The sequence below is a fragment of the Hemiscyllium ocellatum genome, chromosome 26, assembly GCF_020745735.1.
Source record: "Hemiscyllium ocellatum isolate sHemOce1 chromosome 26, sHemOce1.pat.X.cur, whole genome shotgun sequence".
NCBI classification, from domain to species: domain Eukaryota; kingdom Metazoa; phylum Chordata; class Chondrichthyes; order Orectolobiformes; family Hemiscylliidae; genus Hemiscyllium; species Hemiscyllium ocellatum.
The window spans coordinates 12,325,942-12,353,634 of record NC_083426.1 but is presented as its reverse complement, the minus strand read 5'-3'; the positions used below and the strand labels follow the sequence as shown (position 1 = coordinate 12,353,634).

Here is a 27,693-nt window from a genome sequence, read left to right as displayed (position 1 = left end):
CTGACATCAAGAACTGAGCTGATCTTTTGAATAAAATGATGTGGATTTTAATTCTCCTCATTTGTTCCATTCCTGGTGAGTGACCATCCCAGTTGTACATTAAGACAATCAATGTTTGTTGAAGTGCACTGTCTGGTTTGAACAGGAGAGATGCTTCAATGTTTATCAACCTGTAAAAGCAGAAAGGGAGATCTTGTCACACGTTGACAAAATCTTGAATTTGTGATTATTCCTTTTTTTACAGGACAATGATGTTTTGTGAGGGTCAGTTGCAAAAGTAGACGATTGATACAGATTTCTCTTTGCTTAAGAAACCTTTTTCCTTTCAGTCTTGTGCTTTAACCAAGTTGCTTACACTCTTTCATTTCCATCAAATTTAACATTGTAATGTAGCACTGCAACAAAATTATTGTTCAATATTTCAATCTCACATTCATTTATAAACAACCTGTTTTAAAACAATCAACATTAAAGTTCCCAACTTGTTATTCACTCACTGTAACTGTCTAAATCTCTTTGCAGATTCTTTGTTTCTTCCTCACAACTTGCACTCACATCCAACTTACTCCAATCAGTAAACTTAACATTGTGTTGTGATGTAAAACCTAAAGCTCAGAATATTCATTTACAAAATTTTTTGAGCATCCTTCAGTAAATGATATCCCTCTCTGTACCCTATACAATGTAATTCTTCTTGTCCAGCTCAGATAATTACATTTCCCAATCGATTACCACATAGTTCTTTCAACGGTGTGAAAGAGAGTATACGTTACAGAAGAGGAGGTTCCTGACATCTTAAAACACATTAAGGTAGATAAATCCCCAGGGTCTTATGAAGTCTATCCCAAGGCCACTTGGTAGGCCTGGGAGGAAATTGTGGGGCCCCTAGCACAGATATTTGTGTCAGCGATAGCCGTGGGTGGAGTGCCGAGGGGTTGGAGTGTGGCTAATCTTGGACAATTATTTAAGAAAGGCCGTACGGAAATACCTGGGAACTTTGGATTGAAGATCCAAACATCTCTTGTGGGTACGGTGTTAAAGGGGATTCAGACAGACATCTTGAAGATGGTACACATTGGTGTCACTGTATGTTGAGGATAGACTGTTTAAGATTGTGGAAATGGTGCCAAACAAGTGGGCAACTTTGTCCTGGAATGTATCAAATGGCTTCAGTATTGTTGGAGCTGCACCCATCCAGGGAAGCGGAGAGCTTCCCATCATAGTCCTGACTTGTGCAACTCAAATTGTGGAGTGTCAGGAGGAGAGTTATCTCCTGGGACCAATCAGTGTGTAGGAAGTATCTCCCACAGCATATCCTGGCTGTCTGGATTTCAGAGCAGGAGTGATGCCAGTAGACAATGTGAAGCAGCCAGGAGATGGTGAGTATTGTGGATAGCAGATATATAGAGATGGTCACTCTTCAGCCTGAGACTCCATAGGTAGAGAGGAAATAAATATCCTCAGGGAGAGAAAGAGCATTGATCTGGGGAGTTGGGGTATGGGATTGGGCCTGGAGGTAATGAGGGAGGGTTTCAGTCAGACTAGGGTTGGCCAGACCCTGTCCATTCTTTCTACTTCTCCCACATTTGCCGTCTATTCCGATTTTGATGTGACACCTGGTCTGTGCACTTTCACATTCCAGAACATTACATGATACAACACCGTGCAGGGTGTGGAACTGTATATGACACAACACCATGCAGGGTGTGGAACTGTACATGACAACACCATGCAAGATGTGGAACTGGACATGACACAACACTGTGCAGGGACTGGAACTGTACACGACACAACACTGTGCAGGGATTGGAACTGTACATGACACAACAGTGTTCAAGGTCTGGAACTGTACATGATATTACATCGTGCATGGTGTGGAACTGTACATGATACAACATCGTGCATGGTGTGGAACTGTACATGATCCAACAGTGTGCAGAGTCTGGAACTGTACATAACACAACACCATGCAGGGTGTGGAACTGGACATGACACAACACCGTGCAGGGTCTGGTACTATGTGCATGCACCTTCCTGAGTGAGTGTGCACTCACATTGTCCTGCATTCCCACTGTTAGCAGACACTGCCTTTATTCATTCATAATTTATTTTTTCAGCAGTATTATTCAATTATGTTTTCAAGAATTGACAGGATATAAAGCATCGCAGGCTGACCATCACATTGCATGGTGTCAGTAACTACTTCTGCAAACCATGCAACACCCTCCTGGTAACAATGATCTCCAAGGAAACACACAGGCAGATAGCGAGCTGTGCTTTCTGTTGCAAGAATATCTGCAGCTAACAAGGAGAATGGGGAGTCTAATTCTATTCATTTATTCACTGCCCAGTGAGTGACAGCCAGAACTGGAGTGTTGGATTGTCAGTGTAGAGACACATCTCGTTTATGTCTTGTTCAGCAGTGATGGTTCAATACTCAGAGACACATATAGGCATAGAATACTCCGGAGAAATTTTTTGAATGAAGTCTTATACCTACTTTGTGTATCCTATTCAATCTCAAAAATACTTACCAAAATATACTAATGCACATTATTCATGTTGAACATCAAATGTAGGCTCCTGCTTCATTTTTTACAAGAGTTGTGAGCAACATAAAAGAAATGCAGGAATAATATATTTAATCTGTTAAAATTTGGAGAAAGGCCAATTTTGATGGTATTAAGCAAGAACTTTCGAAAGCTGATTGGGGGCAGATGTTCGCAGGTAAAAGGACGGCTGGAAAATAGGAGGCCTTCAGAAATGAGATAATGAGAATCCAGAGAATGTATATTCCTGTCAGGGTGAAAGGTAAGGCTGGTAGGTACAGGGAATGCTGGATGGCTAGTGAAATTGAGGGTTTGGTGAAGAAAAATAAGAAAGCATATGTAAGATGTAGACAGCATAGATCGAGTGGATCCTTAGAAGAGTATAAAAGAGGTAAGAGTATACTTAAGAGGGAAATTAGGAGGGCAAAAAGGGGTCATGAGATAGCTTTGGCAAATAGGGTTAAGGAGAATCCAAAGAGTTTTTACAAAAACATTAAGGACAAAAGGGTAACTGGGGAGAGAATAGGGCCCATCAAAGCTCAGCAAGGCGGCCTTTGTGTGGAGCCACGGAAAATGGGGGAGATACTAAATGAATATTTTGCAAGGGATATGGAAGATATAGTCTGCAGGGAAATAGATGGTGACATCTTGCAAAATGTCCAGATTACAGAGGGAGAGGTGCTGGATGTCTTGAAATGGATAAAGGTGGATAAATCCCCAGGACCTGATCAGGTGTACCCGAGAACTCTGTGGGTAGCTAGAGAAGTGATTGCTGGGCCTCTTGCTGAGATACTTGTATCATCGATAGTCACAGGTGAAGTGCTGGAACACTGGAGGTTGGCTAACATGGTGCCACAGTTTAAGAAGGGTGGTGAGGACAAGCCAGGGAAATATAGACCAGTGAGCCTGACTTCGATGGTGGGCACATTGTTGGAGGGAATCCTGAGGGACAGGATGTACATGTATTTGGAAAGGGAAGGACTGATTTGGGATCATCAACATGGCTTTGTGCATGGGAAATCATGTCTCACAAACTTGATTCAGTTTTTTGAAGAAGTAACAAAGAGGATTGATGAGGGCAGAGTGGTAGATATGATCGATATGGACTTCAGTAAGGCGTTTGACAAGGTTCCCCATGGGAGACTGATTAGCAAGGTTAGATCCCATGGAATACAGGGATAACTAGCTATCTGGATACAGAACTGGCTGAAAGGTAGAAGGTGGTGGTGGAGGGTCTTTTTTCAGATTGGAGGACTGTTACCAGTGGAGTGCCACAAGGATCAGTGCTGGGTCCTTTATTTTTTATCATTCACATATGGTTTGGATGCGAGAATAAGAGGTACAGTTAGTAAGTTTGCCGATGACACCAAAATTGGAGGTGTAATGGATAGCGAAGAGGGTTACCTCAGATTATAACAGGATCTTGACCAGATGGCCAATGGGCTGAGAAGTGGCAGATGGAGTTTAATTCAGATAAATGCGAGGTGCTGCATTTTGGGAAAGCAAATCTTAGCAGGGCTTACGCACTTCATGGTAAGGTCCTCGGGATTGTTGCTGAACAAAGAGACTTTGGAGTACAGGTCGTAGCTCCTTGAAAATGGAGTCACAGGTAGATAGGATAGTGAAGAAGGCGTTTGGTATGCTTTCCTTTATTGGTCAGAGTATTGAGTACAGGAGTTGGGAGATCGTGTTGCGGCTATACAGGACATTGGTTAGGCTACTGTTGGAATATTACGTGCAATTCTTGCCTCCTTCCTATCAGAAAGATGTTGTGAAATTTGAAAGGGTTCAGAAAAGATTTGTAAGGATGTTGCCAGGGTTGGAGCATTTGAGCTATAGGGAGAGTCTGAACAGGCTGGAGTTGTTTTCTCTGTAACATTGTTGGCTAGAGATGATCTTATGGATGTTTACAAAATTATGAGGGTCATGGATAGGGTAAATAGGGAAAGTCTTTTCCCTGGGCTCGGGGAGTCCAGAACTAGAGGGCATAGGTTTAGGGTAAGAGAGGAAAGATATAAAAGAGACTTACAGGGCAACCTTTTCATACAGAGGGTGATATTTGTATGGAATGAGCTGCCAGAGGCTGTGGTAGATGCTGGTACAATTGCAACATTTAAGATGCATTTGGATGGGTATATGAATAGGAAGGGTATGGAGGGATATGGGCTGGGTGCTGGCAGGTGGGACGAGATTGGGTTGGGATATCCGGTTGGTATGGACGGGTTGGACTGAAAGGTCTGTTTCCGTGCTGTACATCTCTATGACTCTATGACTCTAAAAGTGAACTTTTGCATGCAATTTGCTATCCAATAGAAACTGAAGGCTGCAGTGGTAATGAAGCCTCTAAGGGAACAGTCCCTGAGTTTGTAATTGTTTCTGTTCTGCTGCTGAAATATTGAGGCTCTGTCAATGTCACTGCTCCTCAATCGCACACATTTTATACACAGTGCTCTATCAGTAAGGTATTGTTTTCCTTTCATTCTTTAGCTCAAACATGTAAATTTATTGCATTTACATCCACTCCAAATTAATGTAATGATTTTAGCTTCAGTGAAATTTGTGTTGGAGGCTCTTCATGGCAGTTCCATCTCTGAACAACATTGTGGCTGATCTCTCTCGACTCCTCTTTCCTGTGCAAGCCCCATAGAGAGTCACAGAGTCACAAAGATGTACAGCACGGAAGCAGACACTTTAGACCAACTTGCCCATGCTGACTAGATATCCTAACCTAATCTCATCCCATTTGCCAGCACTTGGCCCATATCCCTCTAAACCCTACATATTCATATACTCAGTCTGATGTCTTTTAAATGCCGTAATTGTACCAGTGTCCATCACTTCCCTGGCAGCTTATTCCATGCACGCACTTCTGTATGGAAAAGTTCCCTCTTAGTTCCTTTCTAAATTTTTCCCCTCTCAACCTAAACCTATGCTCTGCAGTTCTGGAATCCACCGCCCCAGGGAAATGACCATGTCTATTTACCCTATCCATAGCCCTCATGATTTCATAAACCTTTATAAGGTCACCCCTCAGCCTTTGCCACTTGAGGGAAAACATTCCTCATCCCATTGACCCATCCAAACAAGATTCCATTGTTCTCTGAGGTAACCTTTGCTGTCCCCTAAACCTCCAACAAAAGGCAACTGTGTGGACCTGAAAGCTGATCGAGCTGAAGGGAACTGGAGATAGGTCAGTACGGAAGCAGCTGCAGACAGTCAAAGTGATATTCCAGAATCCTCAGAACACATGCATTCCTCCTGGAAAGGAAAATTTTAAGGGGATAGCCCTGAAGGAGTTTATTAAATGTTAATCCCAAAACACACAAACATTAATTCACAAAATCCATCACCAAGACAGATAATTCTGCAGAAATGTCATGGGTGGAAAACATAGGCAAAGAGACCCGAATTGTTCTGATCAAGAATCCAAGTCACAATTCTGGAGTTCAGTGATTTCCCTCAAATATTTTGTTTTCTGGCAATATTGTTAATTTAGTTAAATGTGGTGATCCTTAAATTTGGAGCCGGCCAATGTATTTTGTTGTTGCATCTTTCTTTATTACACGGAAGAACAAAAAAGATAAAAATAAAGTAAGTTTAGCTATCTGCTGTGAAACAGCACTCTGAATAGACCACCCAAAGTTATATACCTCAAATACTGTAAGTTTACTGTATTGTCACTCCTGTGTTATGGTCTGATTTCTTAGTGTGTGTGTTTACATTGATTATATAGACCTCATGATCACCTGGAAAATTTGGTCAGCCAGTATACTCTGCTCTAATAGGTGCCAGATAAAACAAAGTTTGATGTAATTCAGGCCTGGAAATTTTTCAAATTAAGACTTGACATTGAGGTAACTGTACTTTGCAATTTAGTTGAGAAAATATATTTGCCTTTGACACCATGACGGTCCTCACCAAATCCTGCCCCAAAAGATTTGACTGACTGCATTTTTCTGAGCTAAAGTAAATCAATAATTATTTGAATCAAAAGCAAGCAAGAGCCTTTCAATATTTATCCACCCTGTCGTAAACTCCACAGCATCAACAATAATCTATTAACACTCCAGAAGGTATGCAGACTCCTCTCTGCTCTTTGACATGTGTGGATTGGATCATTATTCTGGAAAGATCACTCTGACGTTGTCTTTTATAACCCTGTCAATAACTATGTCACAAGAGTGACCAACACCCAAATGCCAACCATTTGAAATCCAATCACTAAAAATGATTCGTATACATTATGTTTACACACATATATGTACAGATGCCTTTCATCGGCACGGTGGCACAGTGGTTAGCACTGCTGCCTCACAGCGCCAGAGACCCGGGTTCAATTCCCGCCTCAAGCGACTCTCTGTTTGGAGTTTGCACATTCTCTCCATGTCTGCGTGGGTTTCCTCCGGGTGCTCTGGTTTCCTCCCACAATCCAAAGATGTGCAGGTTAGATGAATTGACCATACTAAATTGCCCATAATGTTGGATGTAGGGGAATGGGTCTGGGTGGGTTGCACTTCAGTGGGTCAGTGTGGACTTGTTGGGCCGAGAGGCCTGTTTCCACACGGTAAGTAATCTAATCATAGTTCCCCACAAAGAAGATTGAAAATATATCATTCAGAGCCATTACCATTTTACATCAAAAATTACTTTGAAAATCCTTATGTTTGCATTTTGTTTATGGTAATCATGTAATGACATTAAAACATACAATGAGTTTAATGACAACCTTTTTTTTAAATATAATTCCACTTGCATTACAGAAATTGGGTTTTTTGACTGTGTTTTGATAAACTATCCACTATGTTTATGCAGACACATAAATAATTTTTAAATTGCATGACCATAAAATTAAACGCTGCAGAAATAACCATAACTTTTTGTCCAAATTTTCTGTCCCAATCCAAGTAATCAAAAGGTTTAGGGTCCATATAGTTGCAGGATTCAAATGCAATCAGGGATGAATGGGAAAGTGAAATTCAGAACACAGCCAGATCAGCCATGACCTTCTCAATGGGCTGAAGATCCCACTTCTGCCTTATCATTCCAGATTGTACTCCCCAACACAGAACATCGAACATTCCAGCCCAGTACAGGCCCTTTAACCCTCGATGTTGTGCCAACTGAATATCTAACATATATCGTCATATATTTGTCACAGATATAGTGAAGTTTCCCCTCTTTACAGGGGCACAACATACTGAGTTATATTTATTTGTATTAAGAATTTCATTCTTGTTCAATTTCTGAAACATTATTTCCCCAGTTTCATCATTTCTGTGGACAAACACGAAAGTAACAGGAATTGTGGGAAGATCAATCACAATAAATTGTCGATACAACTCACCGTTCAAGCCCAACATGAAATACTGGTGTCTTGGATGGACTATACAATGCTCATATTTAGTGAGAACAACTGATCCAGGCGGACAGCGAGGAAGAATATCAATCAAGGATTACGAGGCACAAGGAGTATTTGTTGTGACCATGGAGGATCTTCGCAGGGAAGATGCAGGATGGTACAGCTGTGGTATTGATAAACAAGATAGTGATCAATTATGTGCCGTAAAGCTTGAAGTATCTGATGGTACATTTCTCATTGATTTCCTTGATTAATCTCTACTGAAATGTCTGATCAATGTTTTATCTGGGACGAACCATGAACGCTCCAATATCCCAAGGTGCCCCAGCAATGCTGATACTTGTTGGTAGGAACATAGGAACAGGAGGAGGCCAACAGGCTGTTGAGCCTGCCTCACACTTTACTATGATTATGGCTGATTGAACACTTCAATACATTCAGCCACACTTAACTCCTCCTCCTATTAATGATCAAAAATGTATCACCATCTACTTTAAGTATACAACAAAAGATCTGGTGAAGCTATGATGCACTCCTTCTATGGCAGTTTTATCTTTTCTGAGATCAAGTGATCAAAACTGCAAAAAATACTTCAGGTGTGGTCTAACCAAGACCCTACACAACATCTGAAGCATCAATTCTCAAATCTTGCCCTCAAATCCTCTTGTATTAAATGTTGATAATCTATTAGCCTTCCTCATAACTTGCTGCACTAGCATGTTAACCTTCAGTATCTGATAGACAAGAGCATCCAAGTGTCTTTGCACAGCCGTACTTTCCAACATCTCACCATTTGAAGAAGACACTGCACATCAGTTTTTGCGACCAAAGTGGACAACTTCTCATTTCTCCACACCATATTGCATTGACCAAAGTCCTGCCCAATCGTTAAGTGTATCCAAATCCTCCTCAAGATGTTTTATATCTTTCTCACAACCCATAATCCTGCCTTTGAATATACTTCTGTAATCCAGCGCAGACTCGAAGCGTGTGGTGCTGGAAAAGCACAGCCAGTCAGGCAGCATTCAAGAAGCAAGAGAATCGATGTTTCGGGCCTAAGCCTTTCATCAGGATTAATGCCTGAAACGTCAATCCTCCTGTTCCGTGGATGCTGCCTGACTGGCTGTGCTTTTCCAGCACCACACTCTTCCACTCTGATCTCCAATATCTACATTCTTCACTTTTTTCTAATCCAACTCAGCCAATTTGTGTTTCTCTCTTTCATAATTTTCCTAATTTTACCTTGTTTCGGCTTGAAATACCTCACTTCCTGACATAACATATAATTCTCTCATATTCTGATCATTTATCCCAAAAGTTCTTTTACATCAAGGGCTTTAATTAGTTCTTTCTCATGGCTTTGATGTACATCCAAAATAAACCATCCTCTAGTCATCCTGCTCCAAAAAACTAAAGTTGGTCATGGTTGGTTGCAGTATCACAAAGTTTGGGAGCAATACAGCAGTTCTCAGAATTTCTGGAAGCCAGCCAATCCTGTCGACATCCATTTTAGAGACATAGAGTACAACAGCACGCTGAGAGAACCTCTGTCCCATCATGTCTGTGCTGGTTAACAAGCATCTATCTACCGTGATCCCATGTTCCAGTACTTTGCCTAGAGCCTTGTATGGTCTGGCACTTTAAGTGATCACTTAAATATATCCTAAAGTGTTCTGGAGGATCAATTACAGTCTGTTAATTTCTCAATTAATGCAATATTAAGTTGATATCGGCATGGCTCTGTGGACATTCCAACATGAAAATACTTGGATGAAAAGATAGAAATGTTGAAATTTACAGATTATTTGATTTTTGGATCCTCAGTGAGTATCTGATCATTTGTTTCTTTCCCACAGAACCTGTGTCTGTCCCTGAAATTAGATTTTTAACACCAAATATCTGGTGCTTTGAGAATCTAGTTTCTGTCTCCTGTGAGTCTGTCCAGGGATCCTTTCCCATTCGGTACACATGGTATGAAAGGATCCGATCTGTAGGTTCAAAGATTTCTGAGAACAATATACTGGATCTACATTGTCAATTATTCAAACAGCAAGATCATCAATATTACTGCATAGCCTCAAACACTCAGGGAGAACAATACAGTGAAATGGTTAAAGTGACAATCGTCCACAGATCAGAGAGGAACTGCATTTTCCTGGCACAGATTGGGAGCCGAGGTAAATAATACTTTCTGCTTCAAGAATTGCAGTTTGTTTGTTTTGATTTCTTCTGTGCATTAATAGAATACAATGTATTCTCTATTTTGTGGTTACCTTTCTCCCAAACCATATGTGTTTATGTTCTAAGAGGAGTCAATTAACTGGGCTTTCTTGCGTTAACAGTGAGGGAGTTTGTTCTTTACTTAACAAACGAAGTATTAATAATATAACACACATATACAGACATTGAGAGTATGAAGTGAGTCTAAAGAAAATAATAAAAGTTTTTTAAAGATGTTGAGACTCTGAGTTGTTTATAAGAGTGGATTGCAGAACATTACAGCCATGAGAGTGGATGTTACTTGGAGCACTGAGCAGTTGATTGAGATTCTTGGCGTTGAGCAGGTTAATTGAAATTCATTTGTTTGACAAACACTGGCCTGCAGCACTCGGAATAAGAAAAGGTGTAACCTCATTCTTTTCCCAATCTGCAGGGATATTTAATGGCTGTTCACCAAACTGTGATCTTCAGAACAGGCTGTCTACAGATCAACTGGGGCCTAGGGTTCAAGTATCACAGCAAATGACCCCACTGCACAAAACTCTCGGTTACACACACACACACACACACACACACACTCTGTCATATGGGTTCACATCCACACTCACACATGCAACTCAATCGGTCACGCGTCCATATGCACATATATCAGCTTCTGGGGTGAATTTGTTTTTCCAGAATTACATTATATTTTGCTGCATGAATCCATGTAAAACTCTGTAAAACTATGCAGAGGGTTTGTCTGGGACACAGACTTCACGGCTATTGTTTAAAAAGCTGTGCTATCTTGAGAATGTGATTTCAAATAAATTCTGGGATTTACCTAACAAAGAACAGAAACCAGCACATTCCATTATCAAAGATGAAAATGCTAATCTAAGATTGTTTACTGTATCACATCTCCATGATACTGGGCTCCTTTGGCTATAAATTCTATGAGCATGATCTTAACCTCACAATCACCTGATGAAGGGGCAATGCTTTGAAAGCTAGTGCTTCCAGATAAACCTGTTGGATTATAACCTGGCGTTGTGTGATTTTTGACTCTGTCCACAGATAAATTAGTTTTACCGTCACATACTTTCAATGAATACAGGGAAAAGGTTTATGTCGCAGTTACAGTGACATCTTAAGTACAAAGGTAGCTGGGTGCAGTTTATTTAGTTACAAAATGTTAGAAAATAAAGAAGTAAAATGTCCAGCCTTGCTGAAATAAAAGTCCAGAACAATGGTCTTCCAACCCATCCCGTGCTGGTGAATACATTTTTTTTTCTGTATATTTCTCCATTTAAGTCAATCCTTTTGAAGTTTCCGTGACACACTGTTTTGTACAAATTTCCAAGGTCTCCCTCCACATCTCCACTGAATTCACATCTGCAGTCATTTTGGCTTGATCAGTTCTCTTTAAAAACAAATATCGAAAGTAAAGTTCTATATATAAGCGATTAAATGAAATATAGTTACACTTGAAAATACTTGAAACATAAGATGTCAGAGGCACGGTGGCTCAATGGTTAGCACTGCTGCCTCACAGCACCAGGGACCTGGGTTCATTTCGAGACACGGGTGACTGTCTGTGTGGAGTTTGCACATTCTCCCTGTGTCTTTGTGGGTTTCCTCAGGGTGCTCTGCTTTCTTCCTACAATCCAATGATATGCAGGTCAGGTGAATTGACTATGTTAAATCACCCGTAGTTTGTCGGGTAGGTGCATTAGGCTGGGTGAATGTGGAGTGGTAGGGTGGCACATCACAGAACTAGCAAATGCCCCTTGGAGAGTATTGGTCTTAATCCTGCTGATTCATGACCCGTCCAACTTGGACAGATTCTATCTTCTCCAGAATTGGACCCAATACCTCAAAAGTCCAAATCCCTCTCTCCTTACAATCAGGCAGCTGAACCATTCCTGGTGCCATGGATGTGACTTTCGCTGCATTCACCTGAGAACACATTTCCCCCAGTTGCATTCAAAAGGGAAAATCTATGAGAAAGGAAGGCAGCCGCAGTGTATTCCTGCACTCCCTGCCTCATGTTTTCACTCTGTCTGGGTGGTCTCCCATTCCCTTTCTGTCAGTTCCCCCTCTACCTGCGGTGTGGTGACACCATTGCATGTGTTACCCTCAAAGATCTCAGCCTAATGGGTCCTTCAGAGTTACTCCAGATCACTGATGGCCATATCCAACACAGCCTAGCCATATACAACTGCCTTTGAGCTTCACTCATAGTCCCCTCTGTAGAAGCCAAGCAATTCTGTTGCCTTGTCCACAAGACTACAATGCTAGTAACAATGCTTTGAAGAAGAAGTCTACTCTCTGCCTTTTCCAAAATTCAGTGACCCTCAGTCGCTGTGTGTAATCTTTTAAACTCCTCTTAGTGACACTCAAACTGTGCTGAGTGACCAACCCAATTTTGAGGCTATTTGATACAAACCCTGTTGCTGGGCAGAATTGAATGCTGCTGTAATAAGCTTTGCAAATGAGTGCACACTGGTTGTTACATTTCTGAGGCAATGCTGGTCTCCCTAATACAATTAGATGGATTTCACCACAAACTGCCTGAGTAGATGCAGTGGAAGGATTCCTCTGTACTCAGTGGTAACTCATATTAAAAGTATCTGACTGTGTTGAGAAGCTATTTTCTGTTTGATGAATTCATTGTCTTTTCAGGTTCAGGTGTAGTGCCGGTGAAAAGTAAAGTAACAGGAGTTTTGGGAAGAGCGATCACAATAGACTGTCACTATGACCAATGGTTACGATGGTCTGTGAAACTTTGGATGCGCCAATGCTCTGTTTTAGTAAAATCAAGTGAACATCATGGACAACGAGGAAGGATGTCGATCACAGATAACATGACACAAAATAAATTTTCTGTTACTATGGAGGATCTTCGTTATGAAGATGCAGGATGGTACAGCTGTGGTTTTGACCAATCCAGCCTCATTTCAGTGTCTGCTGTAGAGCTGCAAATATCTGATGGTAAATCTCTCAGTGATATCATTGATTATTCCCCATTGAGATGTAAGATCGATGTTTTATCTGTGAGAGAACATGACAGTTCCAGTACCCTGATGCCCCGTGACAGTGAAAGGGTTTTGCATTTGGGGGGCAGGTAGCTCAATGCTTCGTAAAAAGAATTGGAACCTCCTGGCCAAGATGACTGATCTAAAAACATCAAATTTGATTAAGTGGAATGCTGTCGTTCTTATTCTCCTTGTCCCCACCACCAGCTAAAACATTGTGAGAGTTTACACCTCCATTCTCAATGGCTGCCTAGAGTCATTTAACACTGAGTACAGAGGGAAGTGAATGGGGATGTGACTTTTGGTCCCTCAGCAGCAGTGGGCACCACTCGGAGCTGAGCAAGTTCCCTGAAGGGGAAGAGCCAGGTTCCAGTCTGGGACATGCTGTCAGTGCAGAGAGAGAGGGATGGGGCTCTGGGATGTGCTGTAATAGGTCATTCAGAGCCATTTTAAGGAAATTTTCTGCTACCAACCACTTTGCTGATATTATTCAAGCCCATTGATATCACTCGGGAAGAATAGCCTCATACTGTCTTAAGGAGAATATCAGTTTGATTTGATCAAACAGCAGATTGGATTATTACACATCAAGGAATAGCTCATTGCGTTGCATCTAAGATACACAATTGCCTCTTGTGAGTCAATCAGGATCAACCCAGATTAAGTATGCATTACTGCTTCAGCTAACATGAAGGACAATCACTAAAACACTACACACTCTCTGGTGAACACATGCAGAACTTGTAACCAAAAGGAGAATCCAGTGAGTTCCTCTCAGGAACCGTCCTAAGGATGTGTCTGGTCACCAGTGTGTCTCGATACTCTCTTGATGCAGAGATAAAGGGGAAAATGTTACTCCACACCCATTACTCCAATTTGGCTGATGAATGTTGGATCGGATTCTAGTCAGTGTAAACAATAAATTCACCCAAATTATATCTTAAAGACATTGGCTCTGGGGACACTGAAGTAGACAGTAAATCTGGCACAATATCCATTTACCCAGCATTTCTGGATTTCAGAATCCCTGAAACACAATTTGCCACCTCCCTCTGGATGTTTGAGTTAAAATGTCCTTTTCAGTCACAGTGAAGTCGGACAAAGCATATTTAAACTCTGTGTTTAAGGCCAGAAATCTTGTAACAAATATCAGCCAATTTATTGTCTTATTTTATTCCATTTTTATGTAAGTTTCTGTCCGACAGCTTTCCATTTGTAAATCAGACACTGAACCAGTTACAGTCTTTGATCTGCTCCTGAGAGAAAATATTGGCTCTGATTTCCATGTTGACACATGACCATCATCATTGCATTTGTCCTGATTTAGAGTTCTCCTAAGTTCCGATATACAGTTAGTTCTGGGATAATGTGCTCTTCGGCTGCGCGATTTGACTAGAACGTTGTTGAAGAATTAGGGAATGGTATTTTCAAGAATGTCTACCTCCTTTGTGACTCGCACATTTCCAGCAGGGATGGGTTTGCATGCTTCGTTCAGCACATACAGCAATGTCCGCGCCAAAGTCTCCGCACTGTCCTGCACATGAACTGATATCAGCTGCTGACAGAGCAGCTTTCTGTGAGAGGGACTGCACAGAGAGCAGCTTTCAGACATTTTTAAATGCACTGTGTTAAATTTACTTTTGTCTCATTAATAAATATGATTTCCACCTTCATTCAGGCTGTGCTATACTTTGCGTTAGACTTTTGGGTGATTTTTGAGCAATCTTGAGTGATATTTTTTGCCTGTCTGCCCTAACCCCACTTTTCCCGTAGGCCCCATTATTTATATTCAGCGAGTTTTCACTGGAACACAACTATAGCAATATAGGAGAACCACCTGTAATAGTAGACATGGGAAATCACTTTACTTGGAGTCCGGAGAGGTATGGAGAGGGAGGTGTGTTGAGGATATTCCACCATACAAGCCCTGGATGAGATGGAGAAGTTTAGAAATGTTAGAAAGAAGAAAGTATTTGAACGCTGTTCAGGTGGTATCTGAATATCTGATTCTTTTCCCCAGAACCAGTGTCTCTTCCTGAACTTAGATTTTTATCATCTCCACCAAATGCCTCATGTTTTGGGAGCTCGGTGTCAATCTCCTGTGAATCTGTCCAGGGATCCCTCCCCATTCACTACACATGGTATGAAAGAACCCCATCTGAAGCTTCAAAGATCTCTAACACCAGTAAACTGGATCTACATTGTCAATCCTTCACACAGAAACATCATCAATATTACTGCACAGCCTCAAATACTCAAGGAGAAAAATCCAGTGAAATGGTTAATGTGTCAGTCACACACAGACCAGGGGAGAACTGCAGTTATGTGGCACAAATCAGCACCAGTGGTAAGTTACACTGTAAACAAACAATATAATTGTCAAAATATAAATGTCTCACAAATTAGTTGCTGATTATATTCATGCAGTCAGTCTGAAAAATTGGAACTGGCCAAATTTACTTCATCTGGTTTTTCAATAGATCGAACAAGACAATTTAGTTGAATAAGGATAAGGTTATAAAATCAACATTGCAAATGTGAAGACTGCAGATGCTGGAAATCAGAGTCTAAATTAAAGTAGTGCTGGAAAAGCTCAGCAGGTCAGGCAGCATCCAAGGAGCAGGAAAAGCAACGTTTTGGGCAAAAGTCCTTCATTCCTGATGAAGGGCTTTTGCCTGAAACGTCAATTTTCCTGCTCATCGGATGCTGCCTGATCTGCTGTACTTTTTCAGCACCACTCTAATCTAGACTAAGATTATAAAATGTCTTAAAAACATGGATAAATTTTGCAGAAATTCCAGTAAATTGATGAGTCTTCAACAGCTGAAATAGCTATCGTGACTTCCAGCTCCTGCATTCTCATTTAGGATGGATGTCAGGAGAGTGTGTTAAAGAGTTTATCTAAAATGGAAGTGGCTGAGCACAATCTCTGGACATCTAAAGCATTTATAGACATTGCTTGTTGAAGTCTCCTCACTCCTGCAATACAGGAAGTGCAGCAATCAATCTGTCCAGAGACAACTCCCACAAACAGTAATGTGAAAATCACGAGATGACATATTTATTTGGGGGATCAATATTATCCAGATACTGGAGTAACTGCAGTATTCTTCTTCAAGATAGTGCCCTGGATCATTGACATTGATCAGAGTTGGCAGATGGAGTTTCAGTTTAACATCTTACCGAAAAGGTAGCACTGCCAACCCTGCAGCACTCCTTCACCAACGCACTGGAGTGAGAAGATTCAATTTTATGCTCAAACCCTGGCCCTGATGTAAATATTCTTTGCAACATGGATTGCTGGCTGGAATATGTGTTAGAAACCGAGTTAATAATAATGTTTAAAAGGGAAGTGAAAGGATATTAATAAAATCAAAGAACTGTAGATACTGAAAATCTGAAACAAAAACTGAAATTGCTGGAGAAACTCAGCAGTTCTGGCAGCTTCTGTGGAGAGAAAATAGATTTAAACTTTCAGATCCAGTCACCCTTCTTCTGTTCTAAACTTCCTTCTTCTTTGCTGTAACATTGCATCATCTCAAATTACAAATAGAAATCTCAGATTTACATTGACTAGAAACTGACTGGATCAGAATCAAAATGGAGCAAAGACATGGTTCTGAGTTAAGGATGCCCTTACCATCTTTGAATGTAACAATTTAAACAGCAGGAACTGTTTCATCACTGTTACTTTCAGTGAAAAACATTAGAATAGTCAGAATAAAAGAGAAGTGCATTTTTCCTGAGCAGCCGTATATATATCCTTACTTACTCCAGTTATTGACAATGGACACATGCTTTAGCTTCAGAGAAGAACAGTGTCAGCAGCAAGTAAACTACATTTGTACAACCTGATTTCTGATATCAGTGGGTTGTGAATTCAAATTACCCTTCACAGATTAAATTCCATGTTGTCTGACCCTGGAACAGTGCTCTATTGCTGGAGGGACTTTTGGGATGTTATGCTACAGACCATGACATCCTTCAGCTGGTATAATTCAAGGAAGAACAGGAAAATTCACTCAGTATTTCATCAACTTCACCCCTCAGTTAAGATGACGGAGAGCAGATTATCTGGTGATAACATTTCTGGGAATTTCTCATGTATGCAAATTAGCTTCTGTTTCCCCATGTCACAACCAGGATTACAATAAAGGGAAGAGCTTTGTGGGTTGTGTAGTATTTAAAGATGTGCTGAGGTTGTGAAAGGTGCAGGATCAGCACAATTTATTGTGAGATTTTGAATTAAATGAATGATCTGAATCACATCTGAGGGACTTACCTGCAGGTTCAATGGATGTGGGGAGCCTTGGAGACTAGCAATACAATCTGAACAGGGGAATATTGAATGAATATTGGTTATTTGTTCACTGACACTGATGGCAGTAATTCCTGGTCTAATATTTCCCTCCACATACAGTGTGCAGCTGAAGCTCCTTTTCTATCATGGCCAGAATCAAAGTTATTAGGTCTCCAGAAATACTTTTTCTGGTGAATATTTCATTCGTTCACTGGATGTAGGGATCACTGACTAGGCCAACATTTATTGCCCATTCTGAATTGTTCAGAGTCAGCCACATTGCTGTGGGTCTGGAGTCACATGTAGGTCAGATCAGGTAAGGATGGCAGTTCCTTTCCCTCAAGGCCATCAGAACCCGATGGTTGTTTCCTGACAATCGACAACAGATTTGTGGTCACGATCAGACTCTTAATTCCAGTTTCTTTTGTTTGATGAATTCAAATTCCACTATCTGCAAGGCAGGGATCAGCACAGCTCCCCAGAGCATTGCTGGGTCTCTGAATTAATAGTCAAGGTTAGATTGGTGTACTGGAAAAGTACAGCAGGTCAGGCAGCATCTGAGGAGCAAGAAAATTGATGTTTTGAGCAAAAGCCCACCATCAATGATGCTGCCTTACGTTCTGTGCTTTTCCAGCACCACTCTACTCCTGACTCTGATCTCCAGCATCTGCACTCCTCACTTTCGCCTCTCTGGATTAATAGTCTAGCAATAACACCACTTAGTCATCACCTCCTCAAGTGATGAGGAGGGACAGTTCTCTGGCTAGAATTATATGTTTGCACAGGACACAAAGGGGATGTTGGGATTGGATTCCTTTAACAGACTCAGTAGGTAATGCTGTGCTCCCTTCTGTGAGACATGGGAAACAATTAGAAGCGATCGTGAAAGATGGGTCACTGACAGATCACAGTGGGAACACCCGGCTGGTGAGGGGGTGGACGTCACACTGAGATTATGCTTTCTAAATCCATTATATCAGACAGGCGTTTCTTCCAATCTGACAATGTTGCTCTTTTGGTTAACTGTAGTTAAAAAAAGGTTAATCTGAATTTTATTCTTTATTTCAATAGGAGCTGATGACTGTTATGAAATTTCAACAGTATCATCGACAACTACAAATTCAATCATCATGTCTCAACTTGATATAAGGTACGACTATCTCAACGTTAGTGTTTGATGACTTCCATGTGATAGATTAAATCCTCTAGAAAATTGTTTTGTTATTCGGGATGGAAATCATTTACTATTTCACGACATAACTCTCAGGATGGAAATGGGGCTGGATTGACATCAGGCTGTGGCATTAGCTTCTCAACAAATTGTGATATTTGTGTTGGAAACAAGAACAAGAGGCAAACAGCTGCAGGCTGCTGGCCCTCAGATCCATTATTCATCACAATTACTTCACTACTACCTTGATTGGATTTCATGAAGACTGTGAATGTCACATTGACCTTGCCCTTTTCCACCCCGGTGTGGTACTGAGGGAAATGTTGTTTCTCTGTGTGTTAATAAATCTGCTCAACCTTGGTGTCACTTGGGAGGAACACCTGGTCAACTTTGGTCAAATTTGCAGTGAGGAGGCCTTCTTCTTGATGGTATTCTCAAAGTGGTGTAGGAGATACCAGGTACCTTACAGTGCAGAGTCATAGATAGAGTCATAGACTCATACAGCTCAGAGACAGATCCTTTGGTCCAACTCGTCTGTGCTGACCAGACATCCCAATCTGACCTAGTCCTATTTACCAGCATTGGGCCCATATCCCTCTAAACCCTTCCTATTCATATACTCATCAGATGCCTTTTAAATGTTGCAATTGTACACATTTCCATCAAAGAAACAAAAATATACAATCAAGGCAGAATGGAATATTGTTTTGAGGAGGTCTGTTCACATGATGGTATTTGATGCGTCCTTTTGGCTGGTACAAGACATTAGGTGATTGTGAGTAATGGTGACAAGATATTTGAAATAGATCCTCCAGATGTTGATGTTGCCCATAGTATGTCTACAGGAAGGATTTGTTAAACATGAGAGGATGCAGAAAAGATTCACAAGGATGTTGCTGATGTTGGAGGGTTTGAGTTAGAGGGGGAGTTGAAAACGCTGGGGCTTTCTTCCTTGAAGCTTTGGAGGCTGAGGGATGATATTACAGAGGATTATAAAGTCATGAGGGCATGGATACATGAATAGCCACAGACTATTTCCAAGGGTGGGGGAGTCCAAAACTGGAGGACGTAGGTTTATGGTGACAGAGGAAAGATTTAACAAGGATCTAAGGGGCAACATTTTCATGCAGAGGGCAGTGCAGGTACAGAACACTCTGTCAGAGGAAGTAGTGGAGGTGAGTACAATGATCACTTTAAAAGACATCTGGATGGATATATGAATAGGAAGGGTTTAGAGCGATATGGGCCAAATGCTGGCAAATACAACTCGGGATGTCTGGTCAGTGTGCATGAGTTGGACTGAAGGTCTGTTTCCATGCTGTATGATTCTATGGCTCTATCTATGACTCTGTCAAAGATGAACAAAGAACAAAGAAAATTACAGTACAAGAACAGGCCCTTCAGCCCTACAAGCCTGTGTTGATCCAGCTCCTTTACCTAAACCTGCCACCTATTTTCTAAGGCTCTGTCTCCCTCTGCTCCCTGCCCATTCATGTATCTGTCTAGGTACATCTTAAATGACACTGTCATGCCCACCTCTACCACCTCTGCTGGCAATGCGTACCAGCACGCACCACCTTCTGCGTGAAGGACTTTCCATGCATATCTCCCTTAAACTTTTCCCCTCTCACCTTGAACTCATGTCCCCCTCGTAATTGAGTCCCCCACGCTGGGAAAAACCTTCTTGCTATCCACCCAGTCGAGACCTCTCATGATTTTATAGACCTCAATCAGGTCCCCCATCAACCTCCATCTTTCTAATGAAAATAATCTTCATCTACTCAACTTCCCTTCATAGCTAGCACCCTTCATTCCAGGTAAAATCCTAGTAAACCTCCTCTGCACCCTCTCCAAAGCATTCAGATCCTTTTGGGAATGTGTCAAACACAACCAAATGCAGTATTCCAAATGAGGTTGAACCAAAGTCTTATACAACTGTAACATGACCTGCCAACTCTTGTACTCAACACCCCATCCAATGAAGGAAAGCATGCTGTATGCCTTCTTGGCCACTCTATTGACCTGCGTTGTCATCTTCAGAGTACAATGTATTTGAGCATCCAGATCTCTCTGTACATCAATTTTCCCCAGGACTTTTCCATTTATTGTATTGTTCGCTCTTGAATTGTATCTTCAAAAATGCATCACCTCACATTTGTTCAGATTGAGCTTCATCTGGCATTTCCCTGCCCAACTTTCCAATCTATCTATATTCTGCTGTATTCTCTGGCAGTCCCCTTCACTATCTGCTACTCCATCAATCTTAGTGTCATCTGCAAACTTGCTAATCAGACCACCAGTACCTTCCTCCAGATCATTTATGTATATCACAAACAACAGTGATCCCAGCACGGATCCCTGTGGAACACCACTGGTCACAGGTCTCCACTTTGAGAAATTCCCTTCCACTACTACTCTCAGTCACCTGTTGCCCAGCCAGTTCTTTATCCATGTAGCTAGTTCTCCCTGGACCCCACGCGACTTCACTTTCTCCATCAGCCTACCATGTGGAACTTTATCAAATGTCTTACTGAAGTCCGTGGAGATGGTGAGTCCTATTTTACAGTCAGCCAATGGTGGAACAACTGGGTGTTTATCTGGTGGCAGCTGGACCTTGTGTCATGTTAAGTCAATGCTTGATGGAGATCTTTCCATTTTCATTTGTGATGTACATACTCATTTTGCAGAATTCACTTCACATTTCCACATTATTTGCCCAAGCTGCTGACAGTAAGTATCGGAAATGTTGTCTGTTGTAAACACTGAGGAATTGAGCATTTGAATTTACGATGGCGGTAACAGAGTAAAAAGAAACAAAATATCAAACACAATGGAAATGAGAAGTGAAATATCAGACAGAAAAGACAATGGTGGATGCACGCAGCAAGTCAGGCCCAATTTTGGAGAAAACAGATAAGCAGTTCCCCAAAAGATCTGGCCAATATTTATTTGGTCATATCTCATTGTTACTTCTGAGATTTTTCTCCATAGATATTATGCACTTCATCTCCTGTTTCAGACACTATCAAACATTCAAAAGTACTTCCTTAACTGTAAAATGCTGAGGGCCATTCAAAGGTCATGAAAGGTGCTATATAAATGTTAAAGCCTCCTTTCTTTAAACAAGTGCCCAAGAACCAATTGTGAACACACACTGACCCTTTCCTGTTCTCTGTATCACAGTCTGGTTTACATTGGGGTCGGTGCACTGGGGGCCATGATCATTGTTTTTGCTGTTTCTCTGCTTTTGTACCTGAGGCAAGTTAAGAAGGGTAAGTGTCGCTTTCTCCTTAATCATTTCATGAAATGTCAATCGCCTGCTATATGAATTGTAATTCATTGTAAATAGCAAACATTAATTAATAAATTGGAATAACTTGTTCCAAATTCTGGTCCAGATGGATATAACCTAGAAGAATAATAATTAATGTTTCTCGCTAATAAGAGGTGGAGTCTGGAGGAAGGAGAAGTCTACATTGGTTTAGACTGACAGAAGTGAATGACAGGAAGTGATTTGGTCAATTGAAATTTAGATAGACCTTGATGTAACATATTGTTGAAATATGTACATTACAATTGCAAGTATTGAGGACTTCATAAGTGGAATTTCTCCCATTTGATCCAATAATAATCAGTTGCAGTCAATTTCAGGAGCAGTACTTCCTCTTTACGAGAATTAGATGGAGAGTCAGATGCCCCAATATTGACTGATTGCCCAGTTTGGTTCTGGATTCTCTGTAGGATTTTGTCAGGGTAAAATCTGATGGAAAACTCAGCAGGTGTGCCAGCATTTGTGGGAAGAAAGCAGAGTTAACATTTTGGGTCCAGTGTCTCTTCATCTTCATCTGCCAGACCTACTCAACTTCTCCAGCAACCTCAGGTTTTTTCCAGATCTCCAGCATCTGCAGCTCTGTATTTTATAAAATCTAATTAGGTGTAGTTTACTGTCAAGTAGATCTCTGTTAAGACCAAAATGATTCTTTCTCTACTATTTCTGTTTATTTAAGGGGAAATCTCTCAGTGAGTGGTCTTTTCCTATGAATGCCTGAACTCCACAAGTTCCCAACAATCTATTGGTTTCTGCTTTCAATATACCCAGTATCTGAGTGTTCACAACTGTCTGGGAGAGGCTTCTGAAGTTTCACTCATCTTTGTGTGAATACATTTCGCCCAATCTCGGTCCTAATTTGGCCAACCCTTTATTCTGAGACTATGATACTGTGATCCAGAATCCCCAGCCAAAAGGAACATTTTATCAACATTTTGCCTGTCAACTCTGGCGTGGTGGCTCAGTCGTTAGCACTGCTGCCTCACACAGCACGAGAGACCCAGGCTTGGTCCAGCCTTGGTAACAGATGGTGCGGAATTTCCACATTCTCCCTGTCTGTTTGGGTTTTCTCCGGGTGCTCCAGCTTCCTCCTCCAGTTCAAAGATGTGCAGGTTCAGTGAGTTGGTCATGTTAAGTTGTCCAGGGATGACCAGGCTGGATGGATTGCCCATGGGATTTTCAGAGATACAGTAATAAAGAAGGGTATATGGGTCTGGGTGGGATGATCTTTGGAGGGTTAGTATGGACTCAATGGGCCAAATGACCTGCTTCCCCACTGCAGAAATCATAGATTCTATGATTCTAAGTCCCTTAAGAATTTTAGACTGTTACTTTTCAATCATCAAAACGCCAAGGAATATAAGCTCATCCTACTCAAGGCCTCCTTGTAAAACAATTTCCATCCAGAATAGTGAACCCAAGGATAAGTGGGCCCTTCATGGAGCCCAACACTACAAACAGCACGGCACATGGATTCACTGCTTCCTCATATGTTACACTAATCCCTTTGCAACAAAATATAAAATTTTATTTGCCTTTGTATGGTGATGAATCGGAGGTCTTGTAAGGCAATAATAGCATCCCTGCCTCTTCACATGAAATCCTGGGTTGATGGAAAGGAAGGATGTTCATAACACAGCAGCCAAACAGGTTAGCTAACGCTAATGCCTTCACACACAGAATTTAAGAAGAAGAAGACGAGAGCAAATCAATGTCAGGCTGCAACATGTCATCAGTTTTGCCTTTTTACAAATATCCATCATCCCTATTCCAGATATTTCAATTATGGTGTAATTTTTCAGGTAAAGATGGTGTAGGTGCTGGAACAGATAATGCTTTTGAGAATCAGGTAAGGAGATCAAGTTTGAATTTTTTGATTCATAATCATAAATTAACATAATGAACTAGCAGCACAGAAACAGACCAATCAGAACACCTGGTCCCTGCTGGACACTCAACACCTACATCCCCCCCACCCATCTCCAACTAACCCGAACAACAGAAGCTTCTCACTCTTTTGTCTCTTGTCTTTCTTGAGATTCTGCTTCAAAGTGTCCATGCTACTGACTGAACTAGCTTCTAGCTTGGTGAAACTTTGAACATTCTAATTGATGGGCATAAAAAGAATTTGAGTCGTCTTTACAATTAAAATTAGACTTAGTTAAGCACTTAATCATGACTTTGTATTTGCTGACACTTTTCAATCTGCATTTGTATCTGTTTCTGTTGGGTTCAATGTAATCATAGAAAATCAGAAAAACATCAAGGAAAAGAAAATAATATCAATCCTCATGCTACTCTCCCCCAATATCTACTTCCACTAGTCACCATGACGACACATGACACATCCTCACTCCTCTATGTACGAGTTGCATGTTTTCATCCTTCACTTGGGCTTCTTCAATCAGAATTCCAAATACCCACCACCCTTTGTGTGTAGAAGTGATTTTGAATATCTCTCCCAAATGGTCAGGCCCTAATTCTCACATTAAGGGTGGCACAGTGACTCAGTGGTTAGCACTGCTGCCTCAAAGCACTAGGGACGCAGGTTCAATTCCAGCCTCAGACACCTACCTGTGTGGAGTTTGCACATTTTCCCCGTGTCTGCGCGTGTTTCCTCTGGGTGCTCTTGTTTCCTCCCACAGTCCAAAGATGTGCAGGCTAGGTGAATTGGCCATGCTAAATTGCACATAGTGTTAGATGCATTAGTCAGAGGGGAATGGGTCTGGGTGAGTTACTCTTCGGCGGGTCGGTGTGGACTTGTTGGGCCGAAGGGCCTATCCCTACATTGTAGGGAATCTAATCTAATCCCCACTAGTTCAAGAAACCAGTGGAAATAGTTAATCTTTATATACCCAGTTTTGTCCTTTTAATATCCTGAGATTTCAATCAGATCACCACCTACCCTTCTAAATTTGAAAGAAAACAGGCATAAATTTCTGCAAACCTCCTCATAACTTAACCCCGAAATTCTAGGTCATGTTCTTGTAAACCTGCGTTGTATTCCCTCCAACGCCAAAATAGCCTTCCGGAGGTAGAGTGGCAAGATCTGCTCAGAGTATTCCAAGTGGGAACTAATCAGGATTTTGTATAAGTGCTGCACAACTTATAGAGTCAGAGAGATGTAAAGCATGGAAACAGACCCTTCGGTCCAACCTGTCCATGCTGACCAGATATCCCAACCCAATGTAGTCCCACCTGCCAGCACCTGGCCCATATCCCTCCAAACCCTTCCTATTCTTCTGCATCCTTGTCCTCCAAATTAAGTTAGATTCCCTCTAGTGTGGAAACCGGCCCTTTGGTCCAGCAAGTCCACACAAACCCTCGAAGAGGAATCCACCCAGACCCATTTCCCTCTGACTAAAGCAGCTAACACTATGGGCAACTTAGAATGGCCAATTCACCTGGCCTGCACATCTTTAGACTTTGGAAGGAAACACACACGGTCATGGGGAGAAGGTGTCTAATTCCACACAGACAGTTGCCTGAGGTGGGAATCAAACCCATGTTCCTGGCACTGAGAGGCAACAATGCTAACTACTGAGCCACTGTGCCACCCTAGACAGAAAGGTCAGCATTCTGTTAGCTTCCCTGATGATTTACTTGATATTTTAAAGGTCTTTGAACTCCCAGCTTTCTTTTGTCATCCATTATATTTAACTTCATGTCAGCCAGAAAGTATCCTGATCGATCCTTTCTTATTCCAAAATGGACAAACTCACACTTGCTGACATTGAACTCCACCTGTCACAATGTTGCGCATTCACTTAGTCTGTCAGTGTATCCCTTCGTGAATATATATGCTGTCGTCTACATTGACTGCCACACTGTCTAACTGCCACTTCACATCAGCACACGAGCTGGAAAGGACTGAAAGCACATACCATTGTTTTAAATGAAGACTAATGTGAACAGGTTTGTGTCGATGAAATTACCAGACCGAATTGTTTGTTTTATCGCTGGATAATTTATAAAACTTGTAACAGTTTGTCAATTAATTTATGATAATCAAAAAATAGATTTCCCTTCATAGTAACACAAATCACCATTAATCAAAAATGAATTCAAACTTTGTGTTTTTGTTTTAGCAAATGGTAGAAGCAGAAGAGAACATTGTATATTCAAGTATTCACAATCAAATCAGGTCAAGACAGAGTGAAGGAACTGTCCATTTCAAGAATACTACAAATGGAGTCATATATGCAGATTTACACTTTCAAAAGAAGTCTTCAGCACGGAGTGGTGAGACATCAAGTTGTTCAGCTAACAGGGGCAATGCCCTGGTTCAGAGCCAGCTTCCAGAGGACAATGTGGTCTCTTCAACAACAGAGAATCCACCAGAATCTGAAATGGCAATTTATGCTAATGTTAAATGTTAAAAAATCTATTCATGTGGATTTGTGATGAACATTTCTTCTTCTTACTTTGCAATTTAATTTCATCTGTGAAGCACAACCCTATTTTGAGAAATTCTTCAACAATTTGTGTTGTTACCTCCAACTCAACTCCTAGTCCTCACACCGAATGATGCAGCAAGGACTGCCCTGACTATAACCTGGCAGTGGGTTGGTGTCACAGTGAATGCAATTTTCATTTTTCTTGAAGGCAATGAATGCCCTCCTCCAAGAGCAGACACTTCCAAGTTAAATGCTCCCATGGGCATTTTGTAAGGAAAATGAATTTATCTGCTTACATGTGAGGACAGATCCCAAATTTGTCTTCAGACCATTTGATGCTGACTTCCATATTTACACTGGCCCTGGAAAATGTTGAACTTACTGAGTAGGACACTCACCAACAGAAAGGTTCCCCTCTTGTGTAGAGAGCTGACTTCATGAGAAGCATCACAAGCAGAATGCTACCATCAAGTCAAAAAATGGTTTTCTGAAAATGTTCTTACACAAATAAATCATGTGGAATATGAATTACAATGTCGGTGTCATACTAAGTATGTAGTATTGAGTTTTTCAAGGAAGTAACAAAGAGGATTGATGAGGGCAGAATGGTGGACGTGATCTATACGTACTTCAATAAGGCATTCAACAAGGTTCCTCGTGGCAGACTGGTTAGCAAGGTTAGATCTCATGGAATGCAGGGGAAACTAGCCATTTGGATAGAAACTGGCTTGAAGGTAGAAGACAGAAGATAATGGTTGACGGTTTGTTTTTCAGACTGGAGGCTGCTGACCAGTGGAGTGCCACAAGGATTGGTGCTGGGTCCAATACCTTTCGTTTAGGCTGAGAGGAAAATTTAAAAGGGACCTAAGGGGTAACTTTTTCACACAGTGTGTGGTGTATGTATAGAATTAGCTACCAGAGGAAGTGATGGAGGCTGGTACAATTACAATATTTAAAAGGTATCTGGATGAGTATATGCATATGTGGGGTTTAAAAGGATATGGACCAAGTGCTGGCAAGTCGGACTAGATTAGTTTAGGATATCTGGTAGGCATGGATGAGTTGGACTGCAGGGTCTGTTTCCGTGCTATACATCTCTATGACTATGATATATGGTGGATCATACGAAATAGCAAATCCCTTCAGCTGTTTGCAACAGGCAATGTACTGACTGTCCAGACCAGGACAGGCTTGCAAACATCAAAAAACTGTATCTAACATTACATGTGATTCCACAACTGCACATTTGCCAAATAATTCTACATGTACAAAGAACATCTCTGACAACTAATTTTAAATTGTTCAGTTCCACATACAGTGTGGTGTAGAGGTCCACATGAGAATTAACATAT

The 27,693-nt window shown here is 41.2% G+C and overlaps 1 protein-coding gene across 1 annotated transcript; it reads left to right on the top strand.

The window, feature by feature from the left end:
* Positions 1-26,869, top strand: LOC132828340 (polymeric immunoglobulin receptor-like). The gene is made up of 8 exons (XM_060845360.1): positions 1-75; positions 7,813-8,133; positions 9,765-10,085; positions 12,793-13,101; positions 15,166-15,492; positions 18,517-18,595; positions 23,747-23,793; positions 26,033-26,869. The coding sequence occupies exons 1-7, from the start codon at positions 36-38 to the stop codon at positions 23,748-23,750; spliced, it is 1,401 nt and encodes a 466-aa protein (XP_060701343.1). The 5' UTR covers positions 1-35; the 3' UTR covers positions 23,751-23,793; positions 26,033-26,869.
* The last annotated feature ends 824 nt before the right edge of the window (positions 26,870-27,693 follow it).